The sequence below is a fragment of the Pan troglodytes genome, chromosome 21, assembly GCF_028858775.2.
Source record: "Pan troglodytes isolate AG18354 chromosome 21, NHGRI_mPanTro3-v2.0_pri, whole genome shotgun sequence".
NCBI lineage: Eukaryota > Metazoa > Chordata > Mammalia > Primates > Hominidae > Pan > Pan troglodytes.
Window position 1 is genome coordinate 9,927,475 of NC_072419.2, and position 13,913 is coordinate 9,941,387.

General features: G+C 44.4%; 1 protein-coding gene across 6 annotated transcripts in view; it reads right to left on the minus strand.

The window, feature by feature from the left end:
* DNAAF9 (dynein axonemal assembly factor 9) overlaps window positions 1-13,913 on the minus strand; it is a 160,381-nt gene that overhangs the window by 66,328 nt on the left and 80,140 nt on the right. For 4 of the 6 annotated variants that reach the window (XR_010154295.1, XM_016937355.4, XM_063803213.1 and 1 more), the window contains 8 exons: window positions 12,543-12,630; window positions 11,236-11,312; window positions 8,997-9,041; window positions 8,562-8,607; window positions 4,652-4,763; window positions 3,093-3,163; window positions 2,105-2,155; window positions 1,404-1,491 (listed from right to left, as the gene is read on the minus strand). Coding sequence is in view for 5 of the 6 variants with exons in the window: in XM_016937355.4 (XP_016792844.2) it covers window positions 1,404-1,491; window positions 2,105-2,155; window positions 3,093-3,163; window positions 4,652-4,763; window positions 8,562-8,607; window positions 8,997-9,041; window positions 11,236-11,312; window positions 12,543-12,630 (578 nt within the window). In the remaining variant the exon portion in view is untranslated. The remainder of the gene's footprint in view (window positions 1-1,403; window positions 1,492-2,104; window positions 2,156-3,092; window positions 3,164-4,651; window positions 4,764-8,561; window positions 8,608-8,996; window positions 9,042-11,235; window positions 11,313-12,542; window positions 12,631-13,913) is intronic. The other 2 variants (XM_016937356.4, XM_054674568.2) reach the window with 1 other exon arrangement.

Here is a 13,913-nt window from a genome sequence, read left to right on the forward strand (position 1 = left end):
AGACCAACAAGGTTTTTGAGGATTTTATATGAGCAGAAACACTGCCAGTTTGGATTGAAAGGGACAGATAACGTATAAAATTGAAGGAGACTGTTGGACCCTCAAAATTCTACTGGCAAGAGGCAGGCTGTTAAAACTGCTCAGCTACAAACAAAGTACTACCTTTCACTGAAAAAGGAAGGATGACAGCGGTGTAGCTATAAGCCCAGAGGGTGGAGCCATGAGCCCAGAGCAAACCAAGAGCAAACAGGGTAGAACCAAGAGCACCGAGGCAGAGCTGAGAGCCAGAATTATTCCCAGGCCTTGAAACCTTATCAAGGAACTGAAGTCTGTCCAGCTGAATTTCAAAGCTGCCATGGGCTGGTGACTCCTTTTTACCTTCTGTTTTTCCTCTTTGTGAACCTGAAGTCTATGCCAGTCCCACCTTGCATGTTGGGAGGGCTGCAGGCAGATGACTTGTCTCTTTAGTTTCGTAGGTCCACAGACATGGAGAGAACTATGTTCAGGAGCTGTAGATAGATTACACTCCCAAGCCTCATTTACATGGGACTTAGATGAGCTTGATCATGAGATTTTAGATATTTAAGCCCATGAGATTTAGGACTTCGAACTGTAGCCATAATGGGATGAGACCCTTGGGAGGAGGTAACAAGGGACATGAATTATGGGGGGCAGAGGGTGGGCTGGGATAGGCAAAAACTTGAGATGCTGATAGCCGAAGAGGAATTAGAGAGACTCAAAGTGTGTGAGAGATTCAATACAAGAAGGTTCTTTATAGCTGAGATGGAGGGGGTCACAAGGGCAAGGACTTCTGGGAGGAGGAGCTGAGAGGATCCCTGTCTGACAGCCACCAACAAAATGGGGACCTCATTCCTACAAGCGAAAGGAAACAACATCCTTGCTGAGATTGGGAGAAGATTCTTCCCCAGAGGCTCTAGATAAGAGCCTAGCCTGGCTGATGCCTTGATTTTGACCTCAAGAGATCTGGGTCCAGCCAAGCCTGCCTGAACTTCTGACCTGGAGAACTGTGAGATAAGAAGAGGGTGTTGTTTTAAGCTACTAAATTTGTGGTCATTTGTTACACAGCAAGAGAAATGAATCCAGGTTCTGTTTAGGTCCACAAATTCTATTTCTGGAAATGCTGCTGCCCTAGCCCATTGAGAGAGCTAACTAACCTCAGGCAGCAACAAAAGGACCAGGTACAGTTCTGTGATCAGCCCTTCCTAGCATAAATTTCCTCATCTACAAAGTGGGTGGGTCAAGAGAGAAAAGCTGTAGGAAAACATTTCTGTACCACAATTGTGTTCAAATAGAAGATGTATTATTAATTACAACACCCATGCTGCCATCTGCAAATGAGGGACCCAGACATGGCCAAAAACATTAAAGTCATAGCTCCTTACCTTCCTCAGGCCAGGACTGTAGATTGCTGGAATAAAGATATGCTCCTTCTCCTCCTGTTAGATAAGTGCCCAGGAAAGACTCATCCCCCTTTAAAAACAACAACAAAAACAAAAATCCAAAAAAGAATAGGTGATTTATAGCATAAATATTCACAGAATCAAAAGTCCTGCCCAATTATGTCCGTCTACAAAAGCTGAGTCAGGCTCAGATATGCCCAATGTATTCCATGGCCTTTGGCATTGTCTGGCTCTTTGGCAGTTACTGGCATCCTTGATTTGTGCTGAGAAAAAGAACATTAAGATTCTCTCTGACTCCAGGCATCAAAGCCCGCAACGCTTGTTCATGTTCCAGTGGATTTATTTCCTTTGTGAAAACGGAGGCAGCTTCTCCTTGGCCTAAAGCCTGATGTCTCAGCTCTACATGTCTAGGCCAATCTGGGATCTGCTTTTAATATTATGGGGAGATTTTTAAAAGAACACCAAAAGGCCCTGATGGAATAAAGAATCCCTCTAATTGTATCCCCCATAAATGGTTATTTCTAAAGCTCTGCTGGGAAGGGGAGGAATGCAGATAGGAAGTGAAGACAACATAGTGCAAACCTTTTAGATTAGAAGTGAGATGAAGCATTTTAATACCTTTATGAATTGCTTACATTATTTTTTGACATGATGTTCACACTGAGAATAAGAAGGCTGCTTACCCTCACTGCTTGCTGGGTTTTCTCAGACAATTTTACTTCATTATCTTCCACCTGTGTCCAAAAGGAATGCAGATTTTCAGTCAACTACTTCAAGGGAAAACCCTGCTAGGTCTCCCCACTGTGTTCAAATATTTCCAGGACACTGGCTGGGCAGTCCTTCCACCATGTCCATGTCCAGTGCTCTCAGGCCCTGACACACCTGAGATGTCTGCTGGTCACCTGGGCTCAGAGCCCAAGGCCTTGGTGGGCTCTCTCACTAGGACCTGAGGTCCAGCTAATGAGCTTATGACAAGCAGAGGGGATGTGTTAGTCTCCACCTGTATTTCACTTCAGAAAAAAACAACTGTTTTTAGGGATGAAGCAAAGATAATGTATTAAAATATTTTCAGATTTAAACACGTTTAGGTTAGAGGATAACTCTCGGTCTTCCCTGTCTGTGTGGGAACTGTAGAAGCAGAATGTGAGCACTCTCAAGAAGGGACTCAGCCCATTAGCAGACTAATTGCTGTCACACCTTTTACATTCCAAGGCCCCAGTTTCAGACCAAGTCCCTCCCACTGTGGAAGATGGGACTTTTCTACTAGCAGAGAGATGTTGCAGTAAAAACTCCGTAGCAACCACTCTACCGGGGAAGCAAGTCACGGGATCCACTTCTCATGATTTGTGTGACCTTGGCTGGGCCGTTCAACTCCTAAGCTCAGTTTCCTCATTTGTAAAATGAGGCTCTTAATTTCTTCCTTTCCTAATTTAACAGTGACCCACGTAACTTTGTTCCTTTCTTTTGAAACTTTTCTAAGATTATGAGAGTTAACGGAACTATGTTCATTTGTATAAAGAGAAAGGGCTGGGATCAAAAATTCCATTCCTGAACAACAGCTAGTTCAGGACCTGACATCCCACCAGGGGCCCAACAAAGAGGCTCTTCCTCAAATGTTCACCCTGATTTCTCCACACGTAGGTCCACTTCCACCTGATGAATGACACTAACCAGCCAGGAGCAGAATCTGGGTACAGCAGCAGTCAGGACTACGGAGCTGGTTTCTGTGGTAACAGTGCCATCTGCAGGAAGACCACACACATGCCAGTTAATTCCCTACCAGCTCAGCCTGCCTTGCAGGCCCCAGACCCTAAATGCCCTTCTCAGGAGCTAGGGTTCTTTTTTTTTTTTTTTTTTTTTTTTTTGAGACAGAATCTTGTTCTGTCACCCAGGCTGGAGTGCAGTGGCGCCATCTCGGCTCACTGCAACCTCTGCCTAGCAAGTTCTAGCAACTCTCCTGACTCATCCTCCCGAATAGCTGGGATTACAGATGCGTGCCACCATGCCGGGCTAATTTTTGTATTTTTAGTAGAGACGGAATTTTGTCATGTTAGCTAGGCTGGTCTCAAATTCCTGACCTCAGGTGATCTGCCAGCCCCAGCCTCCCAAAGTGTTGGGATTGCAGGCAACATGGCAAAACCCCGTCTCTACAAAAAATATGAAAAATTAGCCAGGTGTGGTGGCGCGTCTGTGGTCCCTGCTACTTGGGAGGCTGAGGTGGGAAAATCGCTTGAGCCCAGGAGGTGGAGGTTGCAGTGAGCCGAGATTATGCCACCACACTCCAGCCTGGGTGACAGAGCAAGACCTTGTCTCAAAAAAAAAAAAAACCCCAAAACCAAGAAACAAAACTTTTGGGAATTAGTCCATTTTACCACTACTTTTTAATTTTTATCAAGGTAGTATAGGTATACATATTAAAGATCAAAGAGAATTATCAGGCTCATTCTACCATTCTTTAGAATATTTTCATTCCTTAGAATATAATAAATCTTTAGAATATTTTGCCAACCTAACAGGTAAAAAAATAATATCTAATTACTGTTTCAAATTGCTTTTTTTTGGGACAGAGTCTCACTCTGTCACCCAGGCTGGAGTGCAGTGGTGCGACCTCAGCTCAATGCAACCTCCGCCTCCTAGGTTCAAGTGATTCTCCTGCCTCAGCTTCCCGAGTAGTTGGGATTACAGGCACCCACCACCATGCCCGGCTAATTTTTGTATTTTTAGTAGAGATGGGGTTTCACCATGTTGGCCAGGCTGGTCTCAAACTCCTGACCTCAAGTGATTCGCCCACCTTGGGCTCCCAAAGTGCTGGGATTACAGGCATGAACCACCACGCCCAGCCTTCAAGTTGCTTCTTCTTGACTACTAGTGAGATTACATATCTTAATTTATAAATAGTCCTCCTCTCTTTTTTGTTTTCCACGTCTGTGAAGTGCCTGTTCATTTTTTTTGCTCATTTTACTATTGGGTAGCTTATCTTTTCTTGTTAATTTTGTAAGAGTTCTTCATAAATTAGGTTATACACCCTTTGTTCATCATTAATGTTTCTCTTTTTTTTTTTTGAGACGGGGTCTCACTGTGTCACTGAGGCTGGAGTGCAGTGCTGTGATCATCAGTTCTAATATTTTTACCAGTTTATTGTTGGCCTTTTGCCTTAGTTTATAGTTTATTTTGCCAAAAAAAAAAAAAAAAGGCTTAAGGTTTGCTTTCTAAAGATCACATATACTTACCCTTTTCTTTAACTAAGATCTGAGAAGTCAAAAATGATTCAGAGAAAACCACTGATCCTAAGCAACCATTGCCTCCCAGTAAGTCAGGAATGTCATAGACAGCCATACAAGCCTGCATCAAATGAGAAACCAGTTAGATCAGTTACCAGCCCAAAACTTTCAGAGAGAAGTCCATAAGAATGAGACCACAAATACTGCCTAAAGGAACATGGCAAAAGAGTACTGAAGAGTTTCTAGGGAAAACTGGAGTTATCCTAAATACATCTTTGAACTGGGAGGTGACTTTAGGATCACCCAGGCTTCCTGAAATTGCTCCCTGATCAGAGACACACTTGGGCTATAAGGAAAGTATCCTTATGTTTCCATATATTCCCTCAAATTGCTTTATGCTGACTAGGCACAGTGGCTCATGCCTGTAATCCCAGTAATTTGGGAGGTCAAGGAACCCAGGAGTTTGAGACCACCCTGAACAACACAGTGAGATCCCCACTCTACTAAAGAAAAAATTAGGCTAGGCATAATGACTCATGCCCATAATCCCAACACTTTGGGAGGTTGAGGCGGGTGGATCACTTGAGCCCAGGAGTTTGAGACTAGCCTGGGCAACATGGTGAAACCCCATCTCTACTAAAAATACAAAAAAAAATTAGCCAGGCATGGTGGCGTGTGCCTGTAATCCCAGCTACTTGGGAGGCTGAGGCAGGAGAATTGCTTGAACCTGGGAGGTGGAGGCTGCAGTGAGCTGAGATCGCGCCACTGAACTCCAGTCTGGGCAACAGAGCAAGACTCTGTCTCAAAAAAAAAAAAAAAAAAAAAGAAAAAAAAATAGCCAGGCATGGTGGCGTCTGCCTGTGGTCTCTGTTATTCAGGAGGCTAAGGCAGGAGGCTTGTTTGAGCCCAGGAGGTTGAGGCTGCAGTGATCTATGATCATGCCACTGCACTCCAGCCTGGGCAACGGACCGAGACCCCGTCTCAAAAAAAAAAAAAAAAAAAAAAAAAAAAAGCAAGAAAGCTATCAAGCTTTTATGGCCAAGACAAATAAAAGCTGAGGCTTCAGTAGCCTGGAAACAAAATTAGAACAACTCAGAGAGCTCCCAAATGTCTGGTAAGAAAGCCCTAATTTATCAGGTAAAAACTAGTGAAAATGAAACAATTCTGGGAAGAAGCCAGCAGAAGAAAGAGAAAATGATGTTAGCTAGAGCTAGAGTCTGTGATGACCAGGAAGATCTGATGAGGGACATGGGATAAGTAGCACAAGGACCTGTCCCCTCCTACCCTGAATAGTAGTGAGCGGTGGGTGCTGGTGCAGATCTCCTAAGTCCACTTTCACATATTGTCGTCCTAGCCTGGGACGCCTGTCCCACCCCTTAGGACAGAGACAAAAGATCTGAGGCTCTTGAACGGATTGCTGAATTTTCAAATAAAAACTTAAAGAGGCCACAAGGTTGAAAGGAAAAAAACCACAGTTAAGGCCAAAGCCCTTAATTTTCCATATTATTAGGATAATAGGATATACAAAAGAGACAAGTAGGCGCCTATATTTGAATTAACTTTCTTTTCAGGTTTGACAACTGGAAGGTTTATCTAAAGCTGTCTCAAAGGATTTCGAGCATCTGAAGACACAGAACCCTCCTGAGCTACATGGTCCCTCTTAAGTGACAATGGCAATCCTATGTCTTTGGTTCCCAGACCAATCAGGTGGACAGATCCTGGGGGTTCCTGATCCTTCATGTTCATATTTGGCCACTGGTATTGAGGAAGGGAAGAGAGGATATTAAAAAGATAACATGTAGCATTTGTTGGACACTTGTTATGTACTTCCCACCACGTGGCACGGGGAAAGAAAAAATACAGCATGGTGCCTGTCTTCAGGAAATCTATAATGTATAGCTGGAGAAACAAGGGCATTCTTATATGAAGGTCATCATATGACACATTAGGATATAATTATTTCTTAATTTGTGTAGTACAAACTGCAACTGCAAGGACTATAGGAATACTTGTAGGGAGAAATCAACAGGGAAGGCTTTGGGGAGGATATAGAACTTCATCTCTGGATAAGAGGACAGAATGTAGACAAAAAGCATCAACTTCCTGCCTCTTATTTCCTATCTCATTAGCTGTACATACTTGACGCAAGACTATGATTTTACTGGATTCCTAATCACCTGCTACTATGCAAAGCATCTTCCAAAGCACCGCGCAAGAGTCCAAGGAGAGAAGTCAGGGATTTAAAGTCTAACAAGGAGATAAAGTATTATCACCTAAATATCAGAAAGTATTTCCCAATGTTTTAATGATATCACAAAAAAGTCTAAACTAGTTCTAAAAGAACATCCACACAAAATGTTGACAGATGGGGACCAGGAACATTATAAAAACATAAATTACAACCTTAAAAAAATTACCCTTGTCGTGCTATTCTCTGTAGATAGGTTAACACTACTGACAGGAACTTTTGAGTTACTTTTCCACAGGTGATGGTGATGGGGATGCGCTTGTACCAAATTATCCACTGGGTGCTGCTCACCCAGTTCCCTGGGACCAAAGCTTTTTCAAACTAAGGCTCAGGCAGTGGTCACAGAACAGACTCAAGATATAACACACACCACAAACAGAATCTTGGCTAGATATGTACTACCCTCTCATGTACCATTTGCCAATCTTCTTCACATCAGGATGTTCTGGCGTAAAGGGAGGACTCAGCTTGTGGCTGAGAACAACTGGCCTAGAAACTCTGGCTCCCCTTCGCCATGCCATCCCACCCCAGGGACCATTATCTCAGTGCATCTCCAAACCATCCCCCCAGCACACAGGTTGGAAAACGTTGCTCTGACTACTCTACTTCATGGCAGACCCAGGTCCCTGTTGATTATTGGCCATTTAAATAATTATAGTCATGTATCACTTAATGACAGGGATACATTCTGAGAAATGCGTCATTAGCTGATTTCATCACTGTGTGAACATTGTAGAGTGTACTTAAACCTAGATGGTGTAGCCTACTATACACCTAGGCTAGCTGGTATAGTCTATTGCTCCTAGGCTACAAACCTGTACAGCCTGTTACTATACTGAATACTGTAGGCAATTATAACACGATGGTAATATTTGTGAATTTAGGCATATCTACACATAGAAATGGTGGGTAAAAATACAGTATTATGATATTATGGGACCACTGTTGTATCTGCAGTCCACTGTTGACCAAGATGTCCTTTTGTGGTACAGGACTGTAGTTAATTTTCTCAGGTTCCCTGTTTTTGTTTGTTTGTTTTCTGAGACTAAATCTCACTCTGTCATCCAGGCTGGAGTGCAGTGGTGCAATCACAGTTCACTGCAGTCTCAAACTCCTGGACTCAAGTGATCCTCCTGCCTCAGCCTCCTGAGGAGGTCGGGCTACAGGTGCATGCCACCACACCTGGCTAATTAAAAAAAAATTTTTTTTTAGACACGGGGTCTCACTACGCTGTCAAGACTGGTCTCAACTCTAGGTTCCTGTTAAGGACATCAATGCAAGTCTTGGAACTCAAAGATGCCACTGAAAAACTTAGTCTGTTAGTCAAGGCAGGCTTGTCCTGGATTCACATTTTGACAAGAGCAATCTCAGCTACCTGTAGGAAGGCTTCATAACCCAGAAAGAGGTGCCTCCCAACACCTCAGTTAAGACTCTGGACACTGGGGAAGCCTAGGCAAGGGAGAATAGATGTGGGTGGGCCTAGCACAGCTACCTGGGTACCTTCAGTAAGCACAGGCTCACCCCTGCTACGGCTGGGATAGGACTGAGAGAAGATCAGCTTCTTCAGGTGGGGTGGGCTGCCCAAGACCCCCACCCACTCCCACCTCCCAACTTACAGATGTCCCTCTACAGGCCATTCCCAGCCAGCTGACCCATGATAGCTCTGCTTACCGTCTTCACAAAGGATAAGCTATCTTCACTGTCCAGCGGTACAATTCTAGGAGGGGAAAGAGATGGAAGACTATGTTAAAGAGTTTTTAAGTGTACTTAAATTTACAGTATTTGCTTTTTTCAACTTGGCAATGACAAGTCATAGATTCGGATTGCTCTTAGGGCCTTTCAAAACACTGGGTTGCATGTCTGTAGAATTGGTATGTGGGCCACTAAGGTGAGTATGTCCATCCCCACCTCTGCCCCTCAGCTCTGCAGTGGGAAGCACTCAGGGTACAGGGGCTCAGCTGAGCACAGCCAGCCCAAGCCCAACCCTGGAGTGATGTCACTGCTAGGTGTGGAAGCATGAGAAAACCACTCATGTCAGCAGCCTCCCCTCTCTTTATCTTCCTAAAACTTGCTCCATGTAAGGATGTACCACAATCATATACTCACCTTCCCTGATTATTCACAGCATGTATATGAAAAGTCATCTTGGAGCTGTAGACCAGAAACAAAACAAAAGAAAAATCAGTCTGCTCCTGCTCCTTAGATACCTGTGCAGGGTACCTGCTTGGGATTCTCAAGGCCACACAGGGAGGTGTGTGTCATCCTTGCTTTACACAGATTTACCCTATTTTGGATACTTTCCCCAGGGTCCCACACCACCAGCAGGTATGAGGCCAGAATCTGACTCTAATCACAGCCCTGCCTCTGTGCAAGTCCTAAGGACTGTCTTGACTCTTGGACCACAACAGGAGAAAATGACATGAGAGGACTGCTGCTCACTGCAGACTGAGAATGACCCTCCATCCCTGCTCTGAGCGCAAGCAGAGGCCACGTCTCTGCAACTCATAGTCAAATGCTGTGGAGCCATGGGTGAGGCCTTCAGAGTTGAGAAATAACTAGAAAACCCTTTCAGCTTACTCTAACTTGTGTAAGTGTAATCTCTTGCATTAACATATACTAGATAGCTACACACTAATTACTGTCTGCATTCATGGCTCCCACTCCTTCCCCTCTTGGGAGAAAGAGATCTGCTAACCTGAAGCAGTTTGAGGGTCCTCAGTGAAGTAATCTTTTTTTTTTTTTTTTTTTTTTTGAGACAGAGTCTCATTCTGTCACCCAGGCTGGAGTGCAGTGGCGCGATCTCGACTCACTGCAACCTCCACCTCCTGGGTTCAAGCGATTCTCCTGCTTCAGCCTCCCCAATAGCTGGGACTACAGGTGTGTACCATCATGCCTGGCTGATTTTTGCATTTTTAATGAAGGCGGGGTTTTGCCATGTTGGTCAGGATGGTCTTGAACTCCTGACCTCAAGTGATCGCCTGTCTTGGCCTCCCAAAGTGCTAAGATTACAGGCGTGAGCCACTGCGCCCCGCCCTCAGTGAAGCAATCTTTGTGGTGAGAAAGGGGAGGGGCTCTAGGTGGAAGACTGGCCTGGGGGACTCTTCTCCCATTGACTGGTGTTTTCTCCTTGTGCCTTTCTCCAGCTAGGGCAGACACCTAGGCCTAGGAGGCCTTGGGACTGAGAGGGGGCCTGCTCTGGGGAGGCTGAGTGGCCTAGGCAAGGGCCCAAGTAAAGGAGAAGTAGAATGACTATGCCAGCCTTATTGATGGTAAGAGAGAATATCCCACTGTGACAGCAGCTAACATCTATGTGCCCAACTGCTTTACAACGTGGGTAGCTGAAGGAGCAGATACAGACAGTTCCTATCTTGCCCAAGGTCACACAGATGCAAACTGAAGAAGCGTTCTCAAATTCAGGTTGGCCAGAAACAGATAGCACAGGGCAGCACAAGGTCTTAAGGGAACAAACTTCCTTTATCCTTTCCCTTTCATGGCCAGGGCAGCAAGATCCAGAAGACCCAGGGGAAAGAAGACCTGAAGCAAGTCTAAAGCCCTGCACCACAGAGTTCTGGCTCTTTCTTCCACTCCTGGGGCTGCAGAAATAGAATTCTTTTTGTTAGACCAATTAATTGACTAATCTTTCAAATACTCTCTCTTATTACACAGGACTATAGATTTAAGAAAATGTGGGACATAGACCTGAGGCATCACAAGACACATCCTAGAAGTATTCTTAAATAAATTCCCCAGTATTGGTGTCTTTTGTATCCTTTGTATAAAAGTGCACATAACGGTCCTCACGTGAAACAGTGGTTAAGTGGACTGGGTTCATGAAGATTTAGCTATGGATAACAACCACCGTGACATGCTGGGAGATGTGATGGAAAAATCACCAGATTCCAGATGATGCAGACCCCAGGACACGACCAGGCTCAGGGTTTCTGTCATTCAAGAGACAGATGAGGCCCAGTGCAAGTTTCTTCTAAGCAATGACTATCTTCCTGTGCCCAGGGCCCCCTGCCCCTAGAAACCTCACCATTCAGGTACCCAGCTTTGCCTTTCTAGCCTTGGAATCCAGGCTTGTCAAATCTCCTGTGATGCTGGTGTTAATCTGCCCTGCATTCTAACCTCACAACATGTGTGTGACTTTCTCAAACAGTTCCTGCATCTTTGGCTCTTTGGCTTCTAAGTGAAGGCTGAATCATGAATGATTCTCCTTCACACATCCCATTATTTTACTGAAACATTTCTCAAAGGGGAGATGAAATCTAAATTATAAGGGAAAAAAGAATCTTCCAAAACAAAGAAAAAAAATTCCTTATAAAAAATATCAGCCATTGCTTACCGCAGGGCTGCCTTAAACGGAATCAACTCAAAGGAATCTAACCCAGATCCCAGAGTTTGCTCTGCTACCTCCTTGGCCTGTAAAATAATAACAAGACAGCGACAATTAGCTTTCACAGCAGGAAAAAGTACACATATCACTGATGGAAGGGCCCTCCTAACACTTGTCCAGGATCACACCATGCCCTACAGTGTGTCCTTCCCATCTGTGTGACTACTTGGTAGGCATGAATAGATTAAAGTGAAAGTATCATGTTAAGGGAAAGAAGGGCCTGCTTTCTCCAGGCTAGGTTTACAGGACAAAACTGCATTCAGGCAGGTGTGCACTGGAACCTGACGTGCTGGATCCAGAGAAGTGACCAGCTGTGATGACAGCAGTGGAATGTGAGGTCTGTAAAAGTGCTTTCTCCTCCCCTCTTCCTTGGCTCTTGGGAAGGAACCTCTGCCCTCAAAGTTTTAGCCAGATGCTAAGAATATCCAAATAGCAAGAGTTACAAAAGATCAGTTAAAAAACAAAGATGTGAGAACTGATATTGAAGGACACCCCCACTGCTTTGGATAAGCCTTCTGCATGTAGTGGCTAAAGGGCTGAGAAATCCGGAGTCAGTACCAGGGATACAAGTTCAGTGAGGAGGGGAGATGGCAAGGAGCTGGTGACTACAGCTACAGTCTCTCTGATATCTACATCATACACAACCTTTCCAATGTCAAATGGCTTCCTTCAGAAAAGGTCCTATTGGCATTTGGGAGGCATCAAGCTGACTCTTCTCATCTCCTTACTGGGTCAGATATAGGAATCCAACTCAGCAGGGCAGGTTAACCGCAAAACAGCAAGGAAGAAAATGGTCAGAGAACGGGAACACATGTGCTTGTCTAGGAAAAGCAAGTCAGATTTTCTAATCTTTAGCTATTTTTTTAAAACACTGAGTTATAGGAAATCAAACTTACCGAACTTTATTAGATTTCACAGTAGAATAATCTAAAGTTGTCTTTTTGGTTTTTTTTTTAGCTTTTAAAAGACTTTTGTTTAAGCTATTCAACAAAACAATGTGCTACAGAATGATTTTTCCTTAACACAACCAGATGTCTACAAAGAAGCACCAATTAGTTGTCATCCATAAGACAACAGCAGCACAGTCACAGGCAGCAGAAGCTCAGTGCTCTCAGGGCTTCTCTCTGCCTGGTGTCAAAGAGGCCCAAGCTCGCACAAAAGTGAGTACTACAAGATGTCCAAAGAAGAAACACATGGATAGAATGTTTTACATTAAAATAATAATTACAGAAAGGGAAACATGGTATTTAAATTACCTTTGTTAGACTGGAAGTTTTAGCATAACATGCAATGCCAGCCAAAACAGCCTCAATAACAGCAGCATATATCTGGGACAATAGCCTACTTTAAAAACAAAAAATAATGGTTAACATTACAGCATCTTGAGGTTTTTGTCAAAAGATGCATGCACATAAACGACAGCCCCTAAGAAACTGATTTTTAAACAGAATGAAAAAAGGCAAAAATATAACCCACTGATTTCTAAACCTTTTAAAAGTCACATGCCTGGGCCAGGCATAGTGGCTCAGGCTTGTAATCCCAGCACTTTGGGAGGCTGAGATGGGCAGATCGCTTGAGCCCAGGAATTTGAGACCAGCCTGGGCAACATGACTTAACCCCATCTCGACAAAAAATAAAAATAAATAAAAATAAAATTATCCAGAAATGGTGGTGTGTGCCTGTATTCTCAGCTATTTAGGAGGCTGAGGCTGGAGGATCACTTGAGCCTGGGAGGCAGAAGAGGTTGCAGTAAGCCAAGACTGTGTCACTGTACTCCAGCCTGGGTGACAGAGTGGGACCCTGTCTCAAAAAAAAAAAAAAGTCATATCCCTGGTTTGACTTATACTTTGCTTTTGTTAAATCACCTTAAGGAAAGTCGGCTCCTCTGAATTCTGCTCAAGAGACTGCCCCTCCCTGTTTGTAACCAAACAGAATAAAACTGTGTAGACTCCTTGACTCCTCTACGTGCAGGAACAGCTACCTACAGAGCAGGAATTCCTTCAGTGTTCTCATACCCACTTGCTGCTTTCCCAGGGACCAATCATACTGTAGTTTCATATCGTCTTTTCACTAGACCTGCTGAAGGCTGGTCTATTACTGGAACCTCCGGGTAGGAGACCTCAGCGGGAGAAGAGAGATGACCAGACTGAGGAAGGGCTGGGTTTTTCTCTGCCAGAATGGACTGCCACGAAGGTCCCTAGAAAAACCAGTCTGGTTCATTTCAGGGAACCACCTAAGGTGGTTTTTCCACCTTGGCATTTAGGACTGGATAATTCTTTGCTGTGGGGGTTTGTCCTGTGCATTGTAGGATGTTCGGCAGCACCCCTGGCTGCTAACCAGCATCCCTACCCACTAGATGTTGGTAGCATTCCAGTTGTGATAATCAAAAATTTCTCCAGACCCTGCCAAATGTTCCTGGGAGTGGGGAAAGATGGGGGAGGGAGGTACAATAGAATTGCCCTTGGTTGAGAACCACTGCCTTGGAGGAAGGAGGTGCAGGCTCTTCTTAGGACACTTACGAAGAGAAGGGGCTCATCCAAGGGTCCCTGAAAAGCCAGGAGAGGCACCTGGCAAGGAACTGACAAGGTCTCACCTAAAAATGTGTCTATTTTTAAGCCCATAAGAAT